Source organism: Ostrea edulis, chromosome 3 (assembly GCF_947568905.1).
Source record: "Ostrea edulis chromosome 3, xbOstEdul1.1, whole genome shotgun sequence".
In the NCBI taxonomy this organism is placed as follows: domain Eukaryota; kingdom Metazoa; phylum Mollusca; class Bivalvia; order Ostreida; family Ostreidae; genus Ostrea; species Ostrea edulis.
In genome coordinates, this window is record NC_079166.1 from 55,631,478 (window position 1) to 55,658,872 (window position 27,395).

At 34.9% G+C, this 27,395-nt stretch overlaps 2 protein-coding genes across 2 annotated transcripts; both read left to right on the forward strand.

Annotated features, from left to right (window-relative positions):
* Nucleotides 1-1,039: 1,039 nt before the first annotated feature.
* LOC130052638 (uncharacterized) lies at nucleotides 1,040-3,206 on the forward strand. The gene is made up of 2 exons (XM_056158182.1): nucleotides 1,040-1,314; nucleotides 2,898-3,206. The coding sequence occupies exons 1-2, from the start codon at nucleotides 1,119-1,121 to the stop codon at nucleotides 3,119-3,121; spliced, it is 420 nt and encodes a 139-aa protein (XP_056014157.1). The 5' UTR covers nucleotides 1,040-1,118; the 3' UTR covers nucleotides 3,122-3,206.
* A 7,324-nt stretch (nucleotides 3,207-10,530) lies between these two features.
* On the forward strand, nucleotides 10,531-23,120 carry LOC130053594 (uncharacterized). The gene is made up of 4 exons (XM_056160946.1): nucleotides 10,531-10,584; nucleotides 20,037-20,124; nucleotides 21,095-21,313; nucleotides 22,897-23,120. The coding sequence occupies exons 1-4, from the start codon at nucleotides 10,531-10,533 to the stop codon at nucleotides 23,118-23,120; spliced, it is 585 nt and encodes a 194-aa protein (XP_056016921.1).
* The last annotated feature ends 4,275 nt before the right edge of the window (nucleotides 23,121-27,395 follow it).

Here is a 27,395-nt window from a genome sequence, read left to right on the forward strand (position 1 = left end):
AAACATTTTGATTAAAAATGACAGTCTTTCTGTTTATTGTAGAGCAAGTCTGCAGTTCTTGGAAAATGTAATGAAATATTTTACAAATGCGTTTTAACCAAATCAGAAGAAAGACACTGTTTACCAGAAGGTTGGTAATTTTTAAAAAAAATCTTGCGATATATTGATATATTTAATTAAAGGAAATTTTAAATGAATTTTGAGACAACACGGGCTCGATCGCTTTACGTTCTGTCAAGAGCTGTAAACCTGTGATATTTTGATCAATAATTGACATGTTTTTGTATTTTTTAAGGCAGAATTTATTCACAATTTTTACATAAAAAAAGAAAAAATACCTTGCTGTGGCTTTCAACTTGACATTTAGAAACATTAACAAAGTTTAATCTATTAACAATCTTCACCTTCATTCATAGAACTGGAAGAAAAAGACACAACTGAGTCTTCCGCATCTGCTTCTTACTCGGGTATTTTACTGAACATAAACGTTAACGGAACCAACGACTGAATTTTATGACAAACATAATGACTTGAACTTAAATCTACACCCCATATTCATGTAGCAATATTCCATTTATCACCTGCATGGTGTTTATCGTATAGTTTCATTCAAAGTCAATAATTCGCTAATTGTTTGGTCGCTATAATGATCTGATTTGCAAAATTAACCTGTCATTATGTCGAATACTTTATGACCTATTTCATACCAATGGTTAGGTCGTTATTTACACATTGGTTTTAACTACGGCATTGCTCCGTTTATAGGGGCGAATGTTTATCCTCCTGATTCCACTTTTGATGTTTGCTAGGGTTGGGTTTGTCCAACTCTTAATATTGTATTCGTTATAGGATTTACGAGATTGGTAAATGATCATTATCTTCACTTTTTCCTACTAAACTTTCCCATATGACTGACCAGGCACATGCTCAATTAGGAATATAGCATCAATATTCTGCTGTATTTTGTCAGTATGTTGTGGCAATGTCTGATTTTGCAAGTGATTATTTTTTTTTACATGTATGGATAGAGTATGAAACATATTATAACTTCTAGTACAAAACATCAGCTGTCAGTATCTTTTATAATTTCAATAGGTAATCGACTATCTTTCAAAAACATGGCACTGAACAAACTTGCAGAATCCAGTTCAGTTTATAATGGTGACTTCCATGCTCATAGTCCCCTGAAAATGACTGATGGCGAACGAACGGATAAGAATTTGCACTGCGCCGCGACAAAGATGGAAACACAGCCATGGTTTAGAGTCGACCTACAGAATGTACATCAAGTTGATCACGTGGTTGTTTATACCGGTAAGGAGTGATACATGTAATGGTTCAATTAAAAATAAAGAGGTTGGATTGGTCACATGCATTATCATTTACTAAGACTAAAAAAGTAAAGACAAGGAACGGTGATCAACCTCATAAATCTTATAAAGAATACAAAATTAAGAGTAGGGTTAACTGGAACTCTTACACACCATATGTGGTATCAGGTGCCTAAGAGGAATAAGGATTCTTTGTTGACCGGTCACACCCGCTGTGAATCATATACAGTACATGTACCTTGAACACGTAAACGCAGCAATCCGCAATCAAAATCATTATGCAAAGTACGGTTTAACAATTGTGATGAATCACGTCACATCATTCAATCTAATAACAGGTTACATAAGCATATACAATCCTCACAACGACCATATAATTTATCAAATGCGGATTTTCAAAGGAGAGTGTAGAAACTACTATTGCATCAATTTATTTGTCAGTAGCCTACCTCAGGTTCATAATTGAATTTTACACATAACTACATTTGAATTGGTTGAGGGACATAAAAACCGCCCGTGTTTGTCCAACACTCTATTTTGTATCGCTTAGAGGAGTTATGAGATTGATCACTGTACGTTATCTTTACCTTTCATGCAGGTGATAATGGAATATTGCTACTTGAATATGGGAAGTAGACAATAGTGAAGCTGGAGTCATTCCGCTTTGCATAAAGTTGAGTCGTATTTTGATTGTCGTTAATGTCTATGTTTTGGTCAAATAATGAAATATGAATCCGATATGGAAGTTGTATTTAAAGGTTACTGGATTTATCGATTTTACGGGTTCCGGTAGCTCACTACGTAGTATTGCGTTCGTTTGTGACCCGGACGACGTGTCTTGGCCGCGTCACATCTAAGACACAAACCTGGTTATTTATGGTTCCTTCGCTAAAAAGTGAGAGTCACGAGTCTTTCAGATATGACTTTAAAAACGGAGGTTCCATGTCGCGGCAGGCATTGACACGTTATAGAACCCTTACTGCTACGGCCCTGAACGCTAAACATGGGTCTAATTTTATGGTACTTCACTGGTGACGTCTCAATATGAGAGAACAATTCTCAAAAGGTCGTAAAAAGCCCATATAAATAAAAATCAATATATCGAATTTAGAATGAATGAAAATCAATATTATTGACAGATAAACGTCTTCTATCTAAATTTCGACTTGAAGGCCAAGGCAAGAAATTTCGTCTTCTTGGGGTTCGTATGAATTATACCTCATAAAAATGCAAAAACAGGTCAGCTAATAAAGGAACACAATTTTGTCATGACTGTTCCTTCTCTAAGCGTGGCAGTCACGAGTCACATGGCAGTCACGAGTCGTTAGGATATGACCTTAAATTCGGAGGTTCCGTGTCAAGGAAGGTGTTTACACGATAAACGACCTCACTGCTACGACCTTTAACACTATGCGTCTAGGTCAAAAGGTTTAAGTATGAGTTACAATTCTCAAATTCGACGCAAAACATCAAGCCAAAAAAAATATTGTAGGGGTTCTCTATCAAACACATCTACACACAGTAATTTACAGTTTCTTCTCTTTTTTAATAACATTATAATGATAGGATGGAGTAACGGTGAACCATGTAATGCATACCAAGTAAGAGTGGGTGTGACCACATCATGGAGCGAAATGACGTCATGTGGAGAGGGATCACAGGCAAAGGACGAAACTATCGTCTGCAAGGATTGTCTTCTTGGACGCTATGTTCAACTTCAAATGAAATCCGTGGATGCCAGCTGTCATATTGTAACATGCGAACTGGAGGTTATTGCAACTGTTGTATAAATCATTTCTAAATTATAATGATGCATTTTTCGTCTTATATTCAATCAAAGTGTACATTTTAAACGATACCCTTTGTATTTGGGCGATGTAATCATTTTCAGAGTAATTGAAATATAATTTATTAATAAACCATGAAATGATTGTTTTTCTATATTTCAATCATATTTATTATAGCATGTACTGGAACGTGTAAGCGGCTATTAAATTGAAAAGTTTACGTAGAAGAACAAGTAGGAATGTACATGTAATTGTATCAGTAAAGTGTAAAGCATACGATAAATACTATATCGGAATTTTGTGGCGATGCTATGGCACAGTTGTATACAAATACAAAGTATGCACAAACATGCATTAAAATACCGGTATATCCATAAAGACTTTAATGATCTAGGTTACATATTCTTCGAAGTTCATCAATGTCGAATTTATCAAAACGATGGGAGTTAAAACCCTGGAATTGCAACAGTCAATGACATTTGGTGGTACATTAATCAAAACAGCGTCTCTGATATTTTCACTAACATTATCTATCGTTTTACACCAAAAAACCTCCCTGGACAGCGAGTCAAGATACTATTGTTGGTGGCGTCAGGAACTATATATGATTTCAGCTTCTCCATCGTGAACTTCCCATATATATGTAGCAATATCCCATTATCACCTACACATGGTGTTTATATCTTTCAAATGGTTCGATATGCAAGAGCTTGTTCTGCGTATAGTCATGTTTAAATCGAGGCAAGCTACTGACAAACAAGTTGATAGTACAGGAGTTTGAACAGTCTCGATTGAAGTCAGCATTTTTTAAATTCTATGGTCGTTATAACGCTCAAGTTCGTCAATACAACCTATCATTGAGTCAAATGCTGTCTGACATGTTTCATACCGATTGTTAGGCCGTTCTTGGCACACTGATTTTGACCACGGATAACTCCGTTTACCTGATCTATCATTTGACCACCATACTGAGAAAGATGATTTACAACAGTGATTTGCGTACAAGTAGATCTAGATGCTAATATTGACAAGGAGAAAACAGTATGCATATGCAAAAATAACCTGCGTTCAATTGGAATTTGACTATTCAGAGAGAAGGATACAATAGTAATTAAATCATAAAAATAATGAAATTTAAAGTGGAAACCACATTATTTTTTTGATAAAGCAATCTTATTATCATTTTTGAAATGTGATCTGCACGTCGTTGGGAAGTGGAGCACGGCGTTATACTGACACACTTAAGATGCTGCGAGTTCAAGAAGGAAATAAGCTAATTTTATAATTCACTTTAAAGTTAAAAAATACAATATTCTATTATCTATATAATTAAAAGTTCAATTATTTTGTATTTTGTATCTTTAAATTTTTTTAACCAGTTGGTAGAAACTTGAAGCACAAGTTAAACCGGGTATGTTGTTACAAGGTGAAGGTCAATTGATCCGAGTGTGTATTGAATTTGAAGACCAGAAAAGAATTATGTAGTGATTAGCTTCAATATATCCATTTTCTCGCAGTTTATTAGGGTCTCTGTCCAAGAAGTTTTTAAAAAGGTGACTGGACGTTTTTTAAGGTAAAGTTCTTGCTCCAGCGAAAAAGTATTCACGTCTTTTTTCTCGTGCTGTTGAAAAATTGGAAAATACTCAGTCTAAACCCTTTCTACCGACAACTAGTACACCCGAGCACGGCACAAAACATCATACTGCAATATTATTTTCAAGCTGTTAACGTGATAATTGTTATTTTGTCAATTAAATCTAATCTGTTTATGAAATAGCTAATAAATGTTTTCAAACCCTAGGGTGCATATGACGTCACACATAATAGCGCGTAAAATAGCGAAAGTAAATATGCATATGATAGGTTTGAATTTAATAGCTTTCAAACTCGAAAGCTACGCAAAATATTTCATTTAACACACATTTAAAATAGTTTCAGACACGAAAAGAATTGATTTTGCTGAAAAAATGAAAAAAGTTTTGAAGCATGCGTCATATCCTATAAGTTAAAAAGAAATTTGAGTCATATGTTGTTCTGGTTTTAGCGAATTAACGAAAGCAATCAAGATATATAAATAATTTGAACGTTTATCAAATATTTATTTATACCTTTGATGTATTATGGATGTTGACTTAATGATTGAGATGCGTGTACCTTGGGGGCAGCCATCAGTCATCAGCCACTATCTGAAATAAGAATGACGTGGAAGTCATTAAAAGGCAGTAGATAAACTGTTATCAAAATCTTCCAAGAAAAAATATTACAATTAAACTATCAACATATGATTAATTTTGTACAATGTGAAAGTTCAATCACACAGTTGATCGGAATATTATCTGTAAATTCCAGACTCAGCTTTAGAATATTTGACTTTTCATACGATGGGACAACAATTCCGCATAAAAGAATGCATGAAATACTGATCTTGTATACCAAAGACCCATTGCCACTCCATGGAAAGGTTGGTTGGTCGATTGTAAATAGTTTTCACAGATATGGAGATGTCACCATTGGTGGGAAAGGGTTGCAAAATTTAGGGCTATGCTCGACGCTTTTTGCCTTTGAGGATGAGGGATCTTTACCGTGACACGACTGCTATGGCAAGGTACCTCAGTATTTGTGGTCTCATCTGAAACACCGACTATTTTAGTCGCCTCTTACAACAATAAGGTAGTTAGGATCAATTCTAACCCGGTTCCCCTCGGGACGGTAAGAAGGTTAAAAAGAAAGAAAAAACTACTACAAGCTATTGCATATTATACTATTTACAAGTTAAGATGGAAAAACAATTTGAATCAGCGGTATTGGCATATAGCAAGAGTAAATGTGTACATGCTATGAATATAACAATACACATATTTTCAGCGACATGAGTGACTGAAGTATGTGTTACAGACCCGACGAAATTTGGACTATGGAATATTTATACACTGTCCATTAATTTTGGTTTTTTAACGGAATTTCATGAGTTTTATAGGTTGAAAATGTTAGACTAGGGGTGAAAGTCATAAAGAAACAACAATGAACAATTCATGAAGAATGATTTAAATCAAGAAAAAAGAATTAAACACATAGGAAAATCAGAGGAAAGAATGGTAAAGCTACAGGAGGAATGCCTCAAATCCAACGGGCATAGCCTTTTTACCCATGTAAGGTATTACTTACCACTTCAGCAAGAACACCTACTGTATTTCTTAATTTTAATTTTAATTTACGTCTCGTTGAGAATATTTCACTCATATCGAGACCTCACCAGCTGTAGGTAAGTACTACAAATTCAGAACTACATGTATGCTTAAAGCCCAAAAGCTCAGGGCCGTAACAGTAATGGTTCTTTAACGTGACCGCGCCTGCCACGACACGGAACTGCATTTTTAAGGCACTCGTGATTCTCACTTCTAAATGCCGAGCATTTAACAAAAAAGCAAATACTACATATATTCATGCCTTAAGTTTTACGCCGTCATGGCACGAGCAGGACTCCAACTCATGACTACCCGGCTACGAAGCGAACGCTCTTCCATTGAAGTACCGCGAGATAATTTCTCTTCCTGAAACTTCCATTTTTGATGAGTCAATTATACGCTCAGGAGGCGAGTACTCAACTGCCAGTGACTACCTCTGGTTGTACTCACTGGCCAGTTACCCACTGACAATGCTGGTGCTGTGCAGATATCATATCCAACCAAAATCAGACACATACAGACACCCCTGATCTAAACCTCTCATATAAATAATTACATTTGTGTACCACAAAAAAGCATTTATTCTACAAACGGACCACATCACTGTTGGAAGATTTCAACCACAATCCATAGTTATACAACAGGTTCCACAATGAGTCAATTAACAAACTAGTCAGCCATAGCTAAATGGCGTTAGTATCAATGTTTGAATTTACGACCTTGACATTCCATCCAAATAGAACAACTCAAATTGCAAACTTAATTCGGGGGAAATCAAATATAACCCACAACATCATATAGTTCATGTATGATAATTGAATAGTTCTTTATTTGATGAAGATAAGCCTCTGTTAGGTATTAAAAATATATATTGATAATGTTGATGTAAAATTCCAGATTGGAAGATTTCGGGAAAAGCCACTTTTTTTGATCGTCGCAAGCCACGCACATTGTCTCCGTTTACAATACGTCAAATGCCGTAGCTCCATGATTTAAAAAATCCTCGACTTCGTGAATATCTTTGTACATTAATCAACCAATCGTTGAGCTTCCATGATTTTGTTTGGTGGAAAAAAATTATTCGGAGGTCATTGCGTGCTCGTAGCGGTATAATCCGAGGATTGCCGATTGAGAACAAACTGGACACTTTTTAGTTGTTATAACTAATGGACTTTTCTTTATTGACTTCACCAGTGTAATAAACTTATCATAAAGTATAAGTAACCACGCCGCTCTCTTTAGATAGTTGTCCGATCAACTCTAGTCTTTCAGATTTCAACACGTCCACTTTACCCCGATTTCCTCATCAAGTTTAAGAATATGATTAAGTTTATTAACACGGAATTTACAAGGGTAGTCACTGTTATTAATGCGATTTTCATTTAATAAATACTTATAAACTTTACTTGCTTCTGTAAACAGGGATTTGTAGCCTTTTTTTGTCCGTTATTACTTGTAAACAACTACTGAACGTTTTAGATTGAAATATCAGAAATGTGACTATGATTGTCCCCCCCCAAAGATATTGTGTTATTTCATGACACAACATTCATGATAATGGTGGGTTTCGCTGACCATGCAACCACAGTTCGAGGTTGGTTAGGTACTACCGGACTCATAACCGTGGCTAGCGACGATGCATTTGACTATTCCTGGTTCCTGTCGATTGATTAAAGTTCAAATGCTGATTGTTAAAATAAGAAAACTGAATAAACAAAATACTCTACACCACTATAGTTCTAAACATTTTATAAAAATTCACATCATCTAAAATAACTTAATAGTCCAATTAATAGTGCAGGTATCATAAACATTTCTCAGATAAGTACAGTATTGAAGACCAGGACGCCCTGACATTCAGTATTATTTCTTTGCAGATCAACCACTCAACCACAACAAAGAGTAGGTTTTGTAGTTACTGTGTATTTTGGTCAAAGTTCCTTACTTTGCAAAATATTTTTTAAATTAGTTAATTTTTGGCAGTTTTTGCCCCCAAATGTCCAGGGGTCACGGGAGTCCTCAAATTTACAATTTTCATTCCCCTTGTTCCAAAGATGCTTCATACCCAATTTGAAAAAAATAGTTCTATGAAGTTATAAATGTTCAATTGTAAACGCACGGCGCACGATTGTCACCTGAATAACTCAGGTGACCTAAAACAAAATATGAATATGTTGTACGTGAGAAAACATTTGTTGAAATGTAGGGAAATAATCGTAACTAAAACGTGTTCTTCACCATTGAACATATTGAATTAGTAAATGCCATGGAAAACCATTTCGAATTATGTTATCTTTCTGTTACGGAACCACCTAAAAGCAACATAGTCTTATATTACAATTTATGGCAGTAAAGAATAACTCCCTCTATAAAAATGACAAGATCAATAATCAAGGTTTATGATACGTACGATTAGTTCCTGGTACAGAATTGTGGGACAATGAGACTATTAATTAACATTACGTTCATTATATTCAGAAATTCATTCTTCTATGTCCTTCAAAAAACGTAATTCTAGTATATCGGGATATTCTTTTCATTTCCGTCTGTCGGAAAGATGGGTATTTTGCAGTTCAGTCTGTTGTGCATTCTGATAGCCTTATCATGTTTCTTTTAAAATATATGAAATAAAGATCATCTTGGCATGGAAACCAAGTGTTCTGTACAACGAAATTACAATTAATAAGTGTGACTTACATAAATGCAGCTAATTGTAAACAGGACGGTATTATTCAGAACGGGAAAGTGATGTGTACTGTAATATCTGTATTTCTCATAGAGTTGGAGCGTTTTCGAAGTTAGAAAAGGTTGTCTTCAATAAGCAAGATAATGAGAATTAATCAGAGCGTTTTATATTTCACTTTTCATTTCATCTGCCTGTTCCTCCAAGTATCTGCACAATGAGAAAGTTTGAACATAAAAATGGCGACTAAGTTGATTGCAAACTCTAGGTTCAATTTTGCATTCATGAGTTACAATGCAATTGGGAGAAAGTTATGCATAAAGGAATGTCTGAAGTTTCCACATGTCTGTCCGTTAATTTTGATCAAAGCCATTTGAAATATGAACTCGTCAGTTTTTCCAGTGATGTCAATCATGTTTATTTACTCGAGGATTCAAGATTTGAACACATCGTTATCAACAAATCCACAGATCTATCAACCAACAATGAAATGGTAAGTTGTAAATGTATATACAGTGGAAAGCAATGTTAACTATTATACTAAAGTTTGTGACTTGAACGAAGTTCGACAGTTAACATACGGGAAAAACATTTACTGCATCAACTTTATGAAAACAGGATGACTTCATCTTCTCCATCGTCAACCTCTCATATAGCAATGTTGGATTATCACATGTACATCAGGTTCATAACTGATACGCAAGAGGTTGTTCTGCGAATGATCAGTTTTTAAATCGAGGCAGGTTAGTGACAAGCAAGTTGATGTTACAGAGGTTTCAATATTGCCGTTTAAAGTCAACATTTCGCAAATTCTATGGTCGTTATAACGATCTGCAAACCCTCATTAAATAAAATGCTGTCTGACGTATTTCATACTACTTCTTAGACTGTGCTTGGCAGATTGATTTGACTACTGATTACTCCGTTTACCTGATCAAGACATAGGGCTCACGGAAAGTGTGACCGGTCGACAGGGGATACTTACTCCTCGAAGAACCTGATCCTACCTTTGGTATATCCAGGAGTCCATTTACCCAACCCTCTATTTTTTAAATTCTTTATAGGGGTTATGAGATTGGGCACTGTGCGTTATCATCACCTTTTCATTGAAGTATCCAGTGCTACTGGACAGGGAACTCCAGGGAATATTTATATCCACAAATTTTCTGCAATAATAGGAAAATAATTCTGGCTAATCGCAGCTTGTTTTTGATCAAATTTCATATACTGCATATTTCATATCAATGAAGAAAAGGACTCAAATCATGAGACAATGTCATTTATTAAATCTAACAAATGACAAAAACTAAACTACATTTACATGACAATTAATTGGCTGGGCTTAAAAAACAAAATATAGCAATACTACAAATTGACTAGTTAAAGTGTAAAACATACAACCAAAAACATGCTGACTAGTCACATGACACAAATATGACTAATCACATGACATGACAAAAGTAGCCCAGCCAATAGATATATGTTAAGAATACTACTAAATATCAAAAAGGTGGTGCATAAAAAAGGCCATGACTAGCTTAAGCATGTTAGTGGTCATGCTGGAATCACAAATGTGGGCGGTGGACGGGGAAGAGGTGGTTTGTAAAATTCCGTGTCTTCTTCCCAGAGAAAAAATGGCTTGAGTGAATATACCACGTGATATGTAAACATTCATTTGATTGGTCAATATTACAAAGTCCAGTAGTAAGTTGAAGGGGCACCCAAAGGGATGCACAATTAAACAGTAAATTACCTACGTTGTTTGTTATATAAAAATTTTGCATATAAAACAATTTATTGTACCAATAAATGTTTATTTATATCCACAAATTTTCTGCAATAATAGGAAAATAATTCTGGCTAATCGCAGCTTGTTTTTGATCAAATTTCATATACTGCATATTTCATATCAATGAAGAAAAGGACTCAAATCATGAGACAATGTCATTTATTAAATCTAACAAATGACAAAAACTAAACTACATTTACATGACAATTAATTGGCTGGGCTTAAAAAACAAAATATAGCAATACTACAAATTGACTAGTTAAAGTGTAAAACATACAACCAAAAACATGCTGACTAGTCACATGACACAAATATGACTAATCACATGACATGACAAAAGTAGCCCAGCCAATAGATATATGTTAAGAATACTACTAAATATCAAAAAGGTGGTGCGGGAATATTTATCTTTTGTTTTGTCCTTACTGACGAATAATATTGTTTTATCCTGGTTTATAGATTTTGTTACATGCTACTGATGAATACTGACCACGATCTCTTACAGTCGTTTACCTGTGAGAATTTGATGATTTCAGTGATTATTGTTGTTGCGTTAATTTGCATTGCTGGTTTACTAATATTGTTAATGGGTATTTGTTTTCCCGTAAACAATTATACAGGTTATCAAAGTACAAAATAACATCAAAAAGAGAGAAGAAATAATACATGAATAATGCTAATATTGATAATAATCGTTATGATACAAAGGATGCATTTATGTACGTTATATACAAAGTAAATATTATGACGATCAATGCACACATATAATTAACTATTTGCAAGTTCATTTGTATTTCTTAATATTGATTTTAGATACTTTCTTTGTTTATATGCTATTAATGTTTTTAACATTTTGTTTACACTCAACAATTAAAGAAGTTTGAAACACTTAGTCTGTTTTCACACACATACCAACACATGCAAATGAAATATGATGATATAAGCAAAGAAGCAAAGAAAATAGGACTAAAACAAATGACAAAAAGACCAAAATTATGAAGATCAACTTCCGTAACACTAAGTAACATCGTCATGGATGGACAGCCAATTGAAGAGGTATCAGATTTTTGTTATCTTGGCAGCACTCTTAGTAGTGATGGAGAAGTGATGAAAGAAGTTAATATTAGAATAGGAAAAGCAACATCAGCCTTTAATAAACTGTCCAACATCTGGAAGTCGAGAAAAATTATCTAACAAGACAAAGATAAGTTTATATAAAAGCAACATAAGAGCAGGTTTGCTATACGGCGCAGAAACACGGAGAACAAACAGGGCAATTGAAAGGAAACTGAGAGGAGTAGAAGGTAGGCTACTAAGGAAGACCATGAACATCAAATGGACAGACAGAGTATCGAACATCGAACTCACAGAAAGAACAGAAATCAACAACATCAATGAATAAATTAAGAAGAGAAGGTGGAGATTTACAGGACATATACTAAGGATGGATAACACCAGGCACGTAAAAAGAGCACTGGGGTGGACACCGGCTGGCAAGAGGAAACTACGAAGGCCAAAGGGTACATGGAGGAGGACGCTTGAAAGGGAGATGAAAGAGTTGGGGTACAGTTGGGGTGAATTAGAAAGAAAGGCAAATGACAGAGCTGGTTGGTGGACCCTGTTGGAAGCCTTATGTGTTACCTAACACGAAGAGGATAAGAAGAAGAAATTTATGAAAACAAAAAAACTTCTTGATGAATTTTGGTCTTAATTCTTGATAAAGCGGGCCAATAAGAATAAAATGGTATTCGTTTTACATTTTCTATTTACGAATTGTGTGCACAAAGTCGAAACTCTAAAATAGATTTTTGCATGCATAATTGCTCGGTTTGGTAAATTAACACAGATATTATCAATAAGATGATGATACAAAGTACATTTCCCCGAATTCAATAACTTTGCAAACTTTTTGTTTTTCTATATCAAACTTTCTGCTTTCAAATATTTTATAAATATTCGAAATTAACTTCATTCCCAAAATGACCTATACCCAATGAATGTAGGTCTTGCTTAATATTGATAACCTACCCGTCATTGTAAAACACATTTATCCGATAGACTAACTCCAAGCCGGTATTTAAATTTTTTTTAACTTCCTTGTAATACGCAAATGGAATCTGATAAGCTCTACATACACCACGTTATTACATAAAGATCAAGTTTTTTTTTTATACCTTTCCGAAATATGAAATCCCCAAATTTCGTAACCGTATGTCAAAACACTATTAACATAAGTATCAAAACACACACAAAGCATTTGTATGTTAAAACAATGTTACCTTGCCTTATTCAAAGTTATAAAAGTGCTTTTCAACTCTGATCAGCAAAATTTATATAAACTAAATAAAACCGAAATGATTAACTTAACTGATAATATCCGCGTATTGACTTTCATACACCAATTTTTGTTCTACTTAATTAATCCACACCCAACCCCCCCGGTTTGGAAATAACAGTTTTTATTTTTTGAATGTTGATCTCTAATTTCAACGTGTAGCAATAATGATATGAGGTACTCCTGTGTCCAACATTGTCTGAAAATTTTGCGGTGATTCGGCAAATAAAATACCTCTTGTTTACATACCCTCAAACCATCTCTAAATGTACATGTATATTCTACAAACTTGAATCAATCCGAATGGCGCCATTTTTTTCGTATTTGAATAGGTTGTTATTTTGCACTAATGGATTTTTGGAAAGAGTACAGTTGTATTTGATTTAATGTAAAATGCAAATAAAATGTAATAGATCCATTCCATTTGTATTTATTTTAGAGCAAGACTACAGTTCGCGGAAAGTGCAGTGAAATATTTCACAAATGCGTTTTGACAAAGTCAGTTGGAAGACGCTGTTTACCAGAAGGTGGGTAATCCAAAAGATGACGTCATGTATCGATTTCACGTGCGTCGTTATGTCATAAATTCCAATATAACATTCAGTACATTAACTGTAAATAACAATTAAATCATTCACCTATATGTGTGTGCATATTTAGGTCACCTGAGTCACTTAGATGACCTATTGCGATTGGTCTGCGTCCGACGTCAGTTGTCTGTCGTACGTAAGCAATTATACACTTTTAACTTCTTCATAACTACTTTTTAAAATTTAGTCCGAATATGAAGCATTTCTGGGACAAGGGGGGCATAAATTATAAATTCCAGGACTCCTGCACCGCTGAGCCTTAGGAAAGTTTGTTTGATATTCGTAGGATTGGTTAACTATATATCGTTAACCGAATGGTGACTGTATTATCTGCCATAATACTATCCATCTCATTGCGATCCAGCCTCACCCTCCAACACCTCCCAAATGCACCAACGTAGTGAAGTTGAAGTGTGTTGTAGTAACATACATATGCTCTGTATGGGACGTATGGGTTGTCCCATGGTTTAAAAATAAATAAATATAAATAAATAAGGACCATCGTGTACCAACACGTCTAATGACTGTGGTACTGTCTTTTGATGGCCGGACACATACATGTGGTCATATGTCATAAATCATAATCAAATAAAGAAGTAACTTATAAATGATTAATAAAAATGATAAAGAAAATTTAATATAATAATTTTTATTTGATTTGATTTATTTAATAATTATAATAATAATAATTTATGTTTAATATATTATATTTTTTTTTATAAATAACAGAATATTTAATATTTATTTGGATTTGGATTTTAATAGAAGGTAATAATTAGTAATATTAGTAACAGGTAATAGTAATAGGGATGTACATGTAGGTATGTATATACATGTGAAATAACTAAAATATATACAGAAAAGAATTAGGGTAGGGTCGCCAAAGAAAATTTTGATAATAGAGTGCTACTAGTTATTAGTTATTAATTATAAATTTTGCCATACAACAATTTTGAGATCGTCATTAGGCAAGAATTTTGAGGTCATCATCAGGTGCTACACCTCATACCCTGTACCATGTTTCTGTAGCTAGATCCAGCTTATAGCACGACATGGCTCCATAATTCTTATTCGATAGTATGTATTATGTGTATAAAACTGAAGATGCATAATGTAATAATTGGTGAGTTAGTAATAATGTTAAAATTGTATGACAGATAAAATATTAACCATAAGAAGTGGTATACTTAATTACAAAATATATAGATTTAATTAATTAATGAAAATACAGAGTAGATGCAAAATCACAAATCGCATACATCCAACAAGCTTACATATATTAAATATAATAGTATGTAGCAGGCCTGCATACATACAAACTGCGACATTGCATCTAAATGTTTGTCATAAAAAGAGAAGTTTACAAAATACATACGTATAATAACATACCTGAATTTTATGTATATTTGCATATACATGTACTTATAATATACCTGGATTTGATGTATAGCTGCATTTATACTTTAACATACATGTTTATATAAACTAAGACGATTTAAACGCAAAGTTTATATTCCTAATATTAATATGCTACGATATTTATATATGTAATTGTTTACATACTGATAAACATATAGATATACACGATAGAAAACCCGAATTATATGCTTAGTTGTTTATATAAGTATAACACATGTAGTTGTTTATATATTAGTAAGCATATGAAAATTCAACAGTAGAATAATGATGCTTAGTGGTTTCCATACTTATAAACATGCGAAATTGTTTACATATTTGTAAACATGCATATAAACATACGAAATTGTTTACATATTTGTAAACATGCATGATAAAACCTTAGTTATACATATAAGTAAAACTTTTTACTCACCAACCGGAAGGAAACTTACGAATGATATTGGAAGCTATAAATCATGCAAATTGAAGATGGCGAATGAATAGATTAGTTACGTGGCAGCCGCTGTGAAGACGCTCATACAACGTAATTTGTGACGTAATTTGTGACATTGTGACGTTTCATCCACTGAAACCGCTCATACAACGTAATTTGTGTTATTGTGACGTTTCACCCGCTGAAACCACGGTACGATGGCCTATTATATCAATAATAAGCAAAACAGAAGGTTAAGTTAATGAATGCATTGAATATTGAATAAGCATAAATTATCAATGGAATTATAAGGACATGTAAATAATTAAGATTTTGATAGTAAAGTAATTTAACATAATGATATTTAGATTGGAAAAAAAAATTTTTTTAATCGAATTATAAGGACATGTAAATAATTAAAATTTTAATAGTAAAGTAATTTAACATAATGATATTTAGACTGGAATTTTTTTTTTTATATTACAAGACACTCTGAGCGGTCCTTTCTGTTCTGCCACTCTACCAACAATGCCCTCCATGTTCCTGCGAACACATCTACTCACGTCGTGCCACTATCGGGTTTAGTACCACTATCGGGTTTAGTACCACTATCGGATATAAGTCCAGGAACATAGCGGCCTAATCAACAGCGTTGACGTCGTTCGTTTGAATGAGTTAATTTTCTGTGCGTTGCGTTGCGTGCATTATCCTGTTGAAAAATTAATTCATTGCCTGCTACATTGATTGGACTACCTGCAGAGTTTCATCTAAATTCTGTCTGGTAGATAAGGTTCCTTTCAAAATGAGCAATTGTGAGCGAAAATTATATTAATCGCACCCCAGACCATTCGCTGAATATCTCATGTCTCACACAACGTTCATGAACTCGACAGTGACCCCTAACTCTTATCTTGAGAATTAATGCCGTTAAAGCTGGATCCGTCGGAGACCAAAACAATTGTGCAGTTTTTGTATTGATTTAACCTCTCTCCGGCCAATTGCACTTTGTAACATCAGTGATGCGATTCACGTTGTAACCCTTAATGAAGTCTTCTGCAGCGGAAACTATGGTGTTTCAATATTCTGGATACTACTCCAAGATGAATGGACCTACGTAACACCGGATGCTTTGCCTCATTGCAGTCGGAGGAGCAATTAATGCGGTCTGATGATATGCATTTTTCAATTCATTGTTTAAACGCGGCAGAGTCTTATTGTTTAATTTTTACTGTTAATAATGCATTTGCAATCACCAAAAGAATTGATATACCATGAGCAAACTCGTTTTACCTTCTTGTTTTGAATAGCATAAGGAAAATTCTTTTACAAAGTTGAATAATGATCGTTGGTTCGGCAGGTCATGGATTTAAAAAGCAGCACGACGAATGGTGAGCGATTTTTGCAATAACTGTTATAAAATGTTGTCCTTGTTTTGTGTTTTGAAAGTCCGTCAGTATATGGTATTTCTCATGGTATCCCTGAAATGAAACGATAACAAATACATTTAAATTTCCAAGCAATATCACACTGTGCATTCTTGTGTCAGCAAGACATCAATACATACCCCGATTAGCACGTGCAACAACATTTCATACATCGCAGACCTGTTTGAAATCCTTCAGGTATCTGGTAAGAATAGTTCGATATTGAAATTCGTTCATGAGATTGCGTAATGGATGCCTAGGCTACCTAAAGAGACAGTGCATGTAACTCTTACCTGAAAACACCCAAAACGCATAGAAAAGAGCTCTGAATGTCCATAAAAGTACAATGTCTTGTCTTTACAAACGCCCTAGGCTGACTAACCGGTTGATCGACAGTTATGAAGTCTCGTCAATATCATTTCAAGAGGTTTCAGCACTTGAATAGTCGGTTTAGAGCTGCACAAAAAACTGTAAATGAGACACCAATAACACATCGTCCAAGAATAAGGAGAAATGCTGTGCTGAGGCAACACCAAGCATTGTTGCGTAGCAGTGGAAATGCCCATTAATCACCATCAACGTGACGTCAGACTAAAATATATGCAACGACAATGCACAAATAAACACTTATTTAAACAATAAAGTGCTTTCTTTGTTGTTTCATCGGTTGATGAATGTAGCTAGCATTGCAGAAGAAAACAATCATAACCCGCGTTAGTGGGTTATGTCAATGTTTTCTGCAATGATTGCTACCTTCAACACTAGATGAAACAAGAAAGAAATACATTTTATTGTTTATATTTATATATATTTTTAAAATATAAACTAGATTTAAGTACTAAAATATCATGCTTGACCCATTCGTTACGCTAAACGGAACAGCCAATGCACCCTTTGACCTTGATGACGCTTCATATTTGGTAATGATTACAGAGACAGGTGGTACTAAAAAACCGGATCGAACTAGTTTGCAACAAACATGCATTCATTGTCCCAGATGAAAGCAATGTCAATTTCAATAGAAATATAAGAGAAAAGATTCAGTGAATGTAAATATAGAACGATGAATTCTTTAAGGAGTCAACATTCACGCTCTATCGCTCAGGTAGGTGTAGACGTGCTTTTGAACGTCACAGTGAACGTAATACCGATAACGGTATGGTGTAATGTGACAGGTTTAGTTTTATGGTGCTGTGTGGGATCTGTAAGGCTCGCAATACCAACTTGGAAGGTCAGCAATACATCGACACTGCTTTGCAACCTGTCGTCGTAAGGTTGTCAGCCAATAAAGGTTTTCAACAACTGAGAGTCCGGTGTCATGTGGCGCGACCTACAATGGACTATCTTCACCAATACAATGTAAACACGTAACTTTGGCGCCCTTACATTACCGACTTCTCGCAATAGAGCATGTGTGGAACATGTTACTTCAACGCAATCGAATGCGCCGAAACGGATTATAGACTCTACTAACTTTGCGTCAGAAATTTTGGAAGAGTGGCAGAACATCCCTAAACTTTAAAATTCCTGTAAAGAATAGAAAACTAAGAGAAGAACAGAGTCTTAGACATACCAGATGTGGAATCAGGATGAGTGAGTATCCCCTGTTGACCGTTAAACTCACCGTTAGCGTTATATTTCGAAATTGCCATGGAACTCCTCAGACAGCCTTCAACTTAAAGACCCAACTGTAAGGTAACACCCCCGAATTGTTAGCCGTCTGTCAATCAAACATTTAACAATAGATGTCTGAGGATAATAGGTGGAGTGACATCTGCAGAAACTGTGGTCTAGAGCTACCCTGAGAGGTGTTTTAATAACAATAACAATCAGTACCTACAGGCATTCTTTAGATCTTGAAGAAGCCCTGTATGCTAGAGTTTTGATAGCATTGACCTGTCCACAACTGCTATTTTCTCGTAATTCAATTGTTTTGATAAAGACCCCTGAACAACGCAATTTTAATATAATTGTAATTTACCCCTCTATATACATGTATTATAAATTACACAATCAAAAATCAAACAATAATCTGCCCATGAATTTTTATAACTTGTAACTTATTGAATTAATTTATATCATCAATTTATGATAGTTCTATATTTATAAAAGAAATTATTCGTTGAGCCAATGACTGAGAGTAAAAGAGAGAAAGAGGGGGTGGTGTAGACTGTGTGTCATCTAGCCATAGGGATGCAACCATTATACAAACACTATGACCACAGAAATACTGCAGACGGCCCTGAGACCCTTCCTGTGTATATCAAAAGTATACACAGCACCCTGATCTCTTGGCCAGGTAAATTCAAGGTAAATAACAATGACCATAGATGAGCTCCGCCCACATCCTGTGATCCGTGAAGAAACCGTATGATATTTTATTTGGGTCTTTAACGACACGTTTGTATCTGTAGATTAGAATTTGCCAAATGTTGACTTTAAAATTAGGTTGTTGAAACCCCTGTAACATCAACTTATATGTCAGTTGGCTGCCTTGATCAAAAACTGATTATACACATATTAACATGTTCTTGGAGATAAGATTCTTGTAACGAATCTATGCATCGCAGAATTGAGCAGCAAGAAATGCTAACGGGGCATATTCGTTATCAAATTAAGGAAATTCAAATGACTATTATGTCTTCAGTCTTGACAATTTCTAAAGTGATGATAGCTAAATCCACTTTGTTATCCAATTGAATAGATGTGTATCCTTTCAGTTGCAAATATCAAACGGTATTTTTAATGAAACAAAAACTATTATTAAAAAAATTGCAAGTTGGGTTTCTTTTGCGCTTTAGCATACGTTTGCATCTCAAAGTTTTGCAGTGCCAATTTCAAGAAATATATCTTTATTTTGAAACTAGTTTTTTTTTCAAGATCAACATTTAAAATGAATATAACTCTTATCCTTCCATGATATGGCGGTTGTGCTCTGAATGAATAATATATGTAAATTCGTGAAGTAACAAAGGGCGGTGGTGATGGGGACCTGGGGAATTAGAAGAGAATGAAATGAGGGTAACCGTAATATAAGTGAAACATTTTGATTAAAAATGACAGCCTTTCTTTTTATTGTAGAGCAAGTCTACAGTTCTTGGAAGATGTAATGAAATATTTTACAAATGCGTTTTAACCAAATCGGAAGAAAGACACTGTTTACCAGAAGGTTGGTAATTTTTTTAAAAAAATCTTGCGATATATTGATATATTTAATTAAAGGAAATTTTAAATGAATTTTGAGACAACACGGGCTCGATCGCTTTACGTTCTGTCAAGAGCTGTAAACCCGTGATATTTTGATCAATAATTGACATGTTTTTGTATTTTTTTTAAGGCAGAATTTATTCACAATTTTTACATAAAAAAAGAAAAAATACCTTGCTGTGGCTTTCAACTTGACATTTAGAAACATTAACAAAGTTTAATCTATTAACAATCTTCACCTTCATTCATAGAACTGGAAGAAAAAGACACAACTGAGTCTTCCGCATCTGCTTCTTACTCGGGTATTTTACTGAACATAAACGTTAACGGAACCAACGACTGAATTTTATGACAAACATAATGACTTGAACTTAAATCTACACCCCATATTCATGTAGCAATATTCCATTTATCACCTGCATGGTGTTTATCGTATAGTTTCATTCAAAGTCAATAATTCGCTAATTGTTTGGTCGCTATAATGATCTGATTTGCAAAATTAACCTGTCATTATGTCGAATACTTTATGACCTATTTCATACCAATGGTTAGGTCGTTATTTACACATTGGTTTTAACTACGGCATTGCTCCGTTTATAGGGGCGAATGTTTATCCTCCTGATTCCACTTTTGATGTTTGCTAGGGTTGGGTTTGTCCAACTCTTAATATTGTATTCGTTATAGGATTTACGAGATTGGTAAATGATCATTATCTTCACTTTTTCCTACTAAACTTTCCCATATGACTGACCAGGCACATGCTCAATTAGGAATATAGCATCAATATTCTGCTGTATTTTGTCAGTATGTTGTGACAATGTCTGATTTTGCAAGTGATTATTTTTCGTTTTACATGTATGGATAGAGTATGAAACACATTATAACTTCTAGTACAAAACATCAGCTGTCAGTATCTTTTATGATTTCAATAGGTAATCGACTATCTTTCAAAAACATGGCACTGAACAAACTTGCAGAATCCAGTTCAGTTTATAATGGTGACTTCCATGCTCATAGTCCCCTGAAAATGACTGATGGCGAACGAACGGATAAGAATTTGCACTGCGCCGCGACAAAGATGGAAACACAGCCATGGTTTAGAGTCGACCTACAGAATGTACATCAAGTTGATCACGTGGTTGTTTATACCGGTAAGGAGTGATACATGTAATGGTTCAATTAAAAATAAAGAGGTTGGATTGGTCACATGCATTATCATTTACTAAGACTAAAAAAGTGAAGACAAGGAACGGTGATCAACCTCATAAATCTTATAAAGAATACAAAATTAAGAGTAGGGTTAACTGGAACTCTTACACACCATATGTGGTATCAGGTGCCTAAGAGGAATAAGGATTCTTTGTTGACCGGTCACACCCGCTGTGAATCATATACAGTACATGTACCTTGAACACGTAAACGCAGCAATCCGCAATCAAAATCATTATGCAAAGTACGGTTTAACAATTGTAATGAATCACGTCACATCATTCAATCTAATAACAGGTTACATAAGCATATACAATCCTCACAACGACCATATAATTTATCAAATGCGGATTTTCAAAGGAGAGTGTAGAAACTACTATTGCATCAATTTATTTGTCAGTAGCCTACCTCAGGTTCATAATTGAATTTTACACATAACTACATTTGAATTGGTTGAGGGACATAAAAACCGCCCGTGTTTGTCCAACACTCTATTTTGTATCGCTTAGAGGAGTTATGAGATTGATCACTGTACGTTATCTTTACCTTTCATGCAGGTGATAATGGAATATTGCTACTTGAATATGGGAAGTAGACAATGGTGAAGCTGGAGTCATTCCGCTTTGCATAAAGTTGAGTCGTATTTTGATTGTCGTTAATGTCTATGTTTTGGTCAAATAATGAAATATGAATCCGATATGGAAGTTGTATTTAAAGGTTACTGGATTTATCGATTTTACGGGTTCCGGTAGCTCACTACGTAGTGTTGCGTTCGTTTGTGACCCGGACGACGTGTCTTGGCCGCGTCACATCTAAGACACAAACCTGGTTATTTATGGTTCCTTCGCTAAAAAGTGAGAGTCACGAGTCTTTCAGATATGACTTTAAAAACGGAGGTTCCATGTCGCGGTAGGCATTGACACGTTATAGAACCCTTACTGCTACGGCCCTGAACGCTAAACATGGGTCTAATTTTATGGTACTTCACTGGTGACGTCTCAATATGAGAGAACAATTCTCAAAAGGTCGTAAAAAGCCCATATAAATAAAAATCAATATATCGAATTTAGAATGAATGAAAATCAATATTATTGACAGATAAACGTCTTCTATCTAAATTTCGACTTGAAGGCCAAGGCAAGAAATTTCGTCTTCTTGGGGTTCGTATGAATTATACCTCATAAAAATGCAAAAACAGGTCAGCTAATAAAGGAACACAATTTTGTCATGACTGTTCCTTCTCTAAGCGTGGCAGTCACGAGTCACGTGGCAGTCACGAGTCGTTAGGATATGACCTTAAATTCGGAGGTTCCGTGTCAAGGAAGGTGTTTACACGATAAACGACCTCACTGCTACGACCTTTAACACTATGCGTCTAGGTCAAAAGGTTTAAGTATGAGTTACAATTCTCAAATTCGACGCAAAACATCAAGCCAAAAAAAATATTGATGGGGTTCTCTATCAAACACATCTACACACAGCAATTTACAGTTTCTTCTCTTTTTTAATAACATTATAATGATAGGATGGAGTAACGGTGAACCATGTAATGCATACCAAGTAAGAGTGGGTGTGACCACATCATGGAGCGAAATGACGTCATGTGGAGAGGGATCACAGGCAAAGGACGAAACTATCGTCTGCAAGGATTGTCTTCTTGGACGCTATGTTCAACTTCAAATGAAATCCGTGGATGCCAGCTGTCATATTGTAACATGCGAACTGGAGGTTATTGCAACTGTTGTATAAATCATTTCTAAATTATAATGATGCATTTTTCGTCTTATATTCAATCAAAGTGTACATTTTAAACGATACTCTTTGTATTTGGGCGATGTAATCATTTTCAGAGTAATTGAAATATAATTTATTAATAAACCATGAAATGATTGTTTTTCTATATTTCAATCATATTTATTATAGTATGTACTGGAACGTGTAAGCGGCTACTAAATTGAAAAGTTTACGTAGAAGAATAAGTAGGAATGTACATGTAATGGCAAATAAAACTTCAAATTACTCGCCCTTGATTACAGGTGGCGCACGATCCGTTAACGTCCAAGGCGTTTCTAACCTCAAGTTTAAGAGAGCGTCGGAAGGACATGTTTAGATTAGAAAGTTGTTGAATATTTAGTAACGATGTCTGATTACGGTTCGTATGACCTCACTGCGCTCAGAGACGAACTTAGAAAACGCATTGCAAGACTCTCTGAGCGGAAAGGAAAGCACGTTGAGAGTTTCAGCTGTAACCGAATTTTCTCTGTCACATCGATTAAATAAAGACATTCAATGCACATTGAACGTTTTTCATTATAAACTACTTCGTGGTGAAGTTTACATACTTAAACAGTAGTTTAGGTTGAATATATAATATACAATACATCATAATTCCTTATGAGTTGTTGAATTGCATATGTTTAAAACAATAATATGCCCTTCCCCCCTCTCTCTCTCTCGATCGAGGATTAAGAATATCAATTATTAAATATATCCATATATATCTGAAATTCTATTATTAAGCTGTTAAAATGGGTAGTAATAGTGAATGTATATGTATAACTTCTCTTTATGAAATAAAATTCACGATAGAGAAGGCACATGTGTAATATTCCGGAAATTTATCCATCGACCATCTAGGTTCTACATTGTAGTTTTCAATGTAAACATCCGTAATTTAGTCACATGACCTAACACTATAAATACAGCGCGAAACAGTTGTCACCAGTCAGTTATTGTCGAAGCCCAGAGCGAGAAGACGTGGTGGACAAGTTTAAGAGTAAGTTGCAAGTAATAAAGTGATTTACTGAGAAAGACAGTGTTTGATTCCGTACGTTGTAACGGTGTCAGAGTGGAGGCATTGAGGCTGTCCTTTTAATAGGCTGACCTTAGTAGTAAGAGGCCTGCCACTGTCGAGGTCGACCAGATAAAGGCTAGCCACATAATTCGTCTGTCCTGTGTACTGGACTTGACTGACGACCAGGCTGTTGTTCACAGTGTCTGCCTGAATAAGGCTCTACAGTGTGTGCAGCGGTTGAAGGGCTGTCACTTGTACTGTGTGTCCTGAATAAGGCTGCAGTACAAGCGTTAGTCCGAGGTCAGCCAGTCGTTCGCTGAGGGTGGTCATATTGATATTATAAATCATTTGGTGAACCCCTGATCTTTGTATGTTGATTGACTTTCCTTGATTTCATAGTAATTATTAACCTGGGTAGGGTTAGGCCATATTTGTATATATCTGCAGGCCCAATTTCTAATAACATTCCCAATCTTATTTTATCAATGAAAGTTGCTATTCTAATTACACCTCGAACCCTTGAATTGACAAGGCACGGACTTTGATAGCCTTCTTGCGTATAAGGAAATACGTTACACATGTATACAGAGTACATGATATATCATACAACATTAAACAGTTTATTTGCGTGTTTTAACTTATATCACTTACGTGATGACATCACGATAGGTAAACAGTTTGCGATTAACTTTTTTATTAGTCCATAGGGCAAGCGAAAGCATAATAATTGGCAGGTCAAATAAATTTTACTACCCCATATGCTAGTTGTACAATAATGATTCAAAATTTCGAGTTTGTACATTTTAATCGAATATTACAATTTGGATTGCAAGTTTAAGATGGAAGTTCAAGCTTTCTTTCAACTTCTAAATTCACGTCTCCATCCATATACTATGATTGATAAACTATGAGTTGGTTGTACTCTGCATGAAAAGCACGACTGTATCCTGCGTATAGGAATGGTTGTATCCAAATGACGTTTGTCCATGGTGTTACAGGAAACTGATGTAGGCCTACATAATTTGACCCATGTTTACTTTCATGTATAAGGATTTATCATGTTTATATGTACCATGACAGTTCATGATACGAATGATTTAATACTAAAATACATCACTTAACAAATGTAGTACATTTTTCAATTTGAAGGTCAATTTAAATGTTCATACTTCAGATTGAAATCGAAGTTACAAGTGAATATTGAAAAACGTAATGCAATGATTTTTAAAAATAAAAACCACAATGAACAATAGGCCTATGTGTGGCTTTTACTATAAACACAACATTGTATATATGATAGTGAAATTTGTAATTTACTTCACTTGGATAAATTTATAGCTTTATGAATTTGCATTTAATTTTGATAAAAGTAGATATGATTCAAATTTTATTTCTAAAAAATTCAGAAATATCTTAATCTCTTGAGATGAATTTTTCTTCTGGTTTGCGTCAACAGTTAAAATAGGCTAGGACTGGTATTCGTTTCTTTGACGTATTGAACTGTACTTCCGTGGGTCAGTTGATAAACATGACATACCAACATAACTATGATAATGAAAACTTGATAAGTTATGAAAGTTTGACAATTTCATCTCATGCTTTGATTATTTTCATACGTATTGACTATTGAAGAATCCAGACTCGTTTTCCCTGAAATTCAAACAATATTTTACAACACTTTTTGAATTATAACAAAATTAACAATGAAAGTAAAGTGTTGACATCAATTTACAATCCAGTCATCAAAAACGAAAACAAGACCTAAGAATAGTCACTGCCTTACAGTTACAGTCTGATTATAGCCACCCCTCCATTACAGTCGTGTCGTCGTACCGAGTGACGGCGTAGGGGGGTGGGGGGTGGGGTTCTATTAGCAATCGCGTTCATTCATATTTTGACGACCTTGGTTAACTTTAAAACTAATTTTTAAATGACATCTGAAATGTATTTTTGTAACATACTTGGTTTATATATTGAGGACTCAAATTTCCCCTGTTCGATTATAGATCTAGTCTAGAAAGAGGGGGGGGGGGGGGGGTCATAGAATTATAAGATCATTGATGACTGTATCACTAAGGATAGATAAAAGTTCAGCATAAAACATTCATGCAGAATATTACGATCTACAGAGCAAATGTTTAATCCCCCGTAAATACTTTCTGCAACAAAGTCGTCATCTGATATCTGTGAAGTCGGACTGAACTGAAAACTGAAGTTTATAGCGCACGACGCTGAGTGGAACTTGAAACGATCGTTGTCGCTGTCACATTTGATGACAATGAACCAATTGAATTTTTTAAAAGCTTCATATTTCGGGAATTCTACCCCCGCTCCCTATTTGCACAACAAAAACCTTACACTCTCTTATAAATCTTATGTACACCGGAAGTCAACAAGGACGTAAACGAGTCTTGCGCCACCTATGTTTGAAATAGGGGAAACAACTGACAAATATTCGCAATTGTATCAGTAAAGTGTAAAGCATACGAGAAATACTATATCGGAATTTTGTGGCGATGCTATGGCACGGTTGTATACAAATACAAAGTATGCCACAAACATGCATTAAAATACCGGTATATCCATAAAGACTTTAATGATCTAGGTTACATATTCTTCGAAGTTCATCAATGTCGAATTTATCAAAACGATGGGAGTTAAAACCCTGGAATTGCAGCAGTCAAATTTGGTGGTACAGTAATCAAAACAGCGTCTCTGATATTTTCACTAACATTATCTATCGTTTTACACCAAAAAACCTCCCTGGACAGCGAGTCAAGATACTATTGTTGGTGGCGTCAGGAACTATATATGATTTCAGCTTCTCCATCGTGAATTTCCCATATTTATGTAGCAATATCCCATCATCACCTGCACATGGTGTTTATATCTTTCAAATGGTTCGATATGCAAGAGCTTGTTCTGCGTATAGTCATGTTTAAATCGAGGCAAGCTACTGACAAACAAGTTGATAGTACAGGAGTTTGAACAGTCTCGATTGAAGTCAGCATTTTTTAAATTCTATGGTCGTTATAACGCTCAAGTTCGGCAATACAACCTATCATTGAGTCAAATGCTGTCTGACATGTTTCATACCGATTGTTAGGCCGTTCTTGGCACACTGATTTTGACCACGGATAACTCCGTTTACCTGATCTATCATTTGACCACCATACTGAGAAAGATGATTTACAACAGTGATTTGCGTACAAGTAGATCTAGATGCTAAT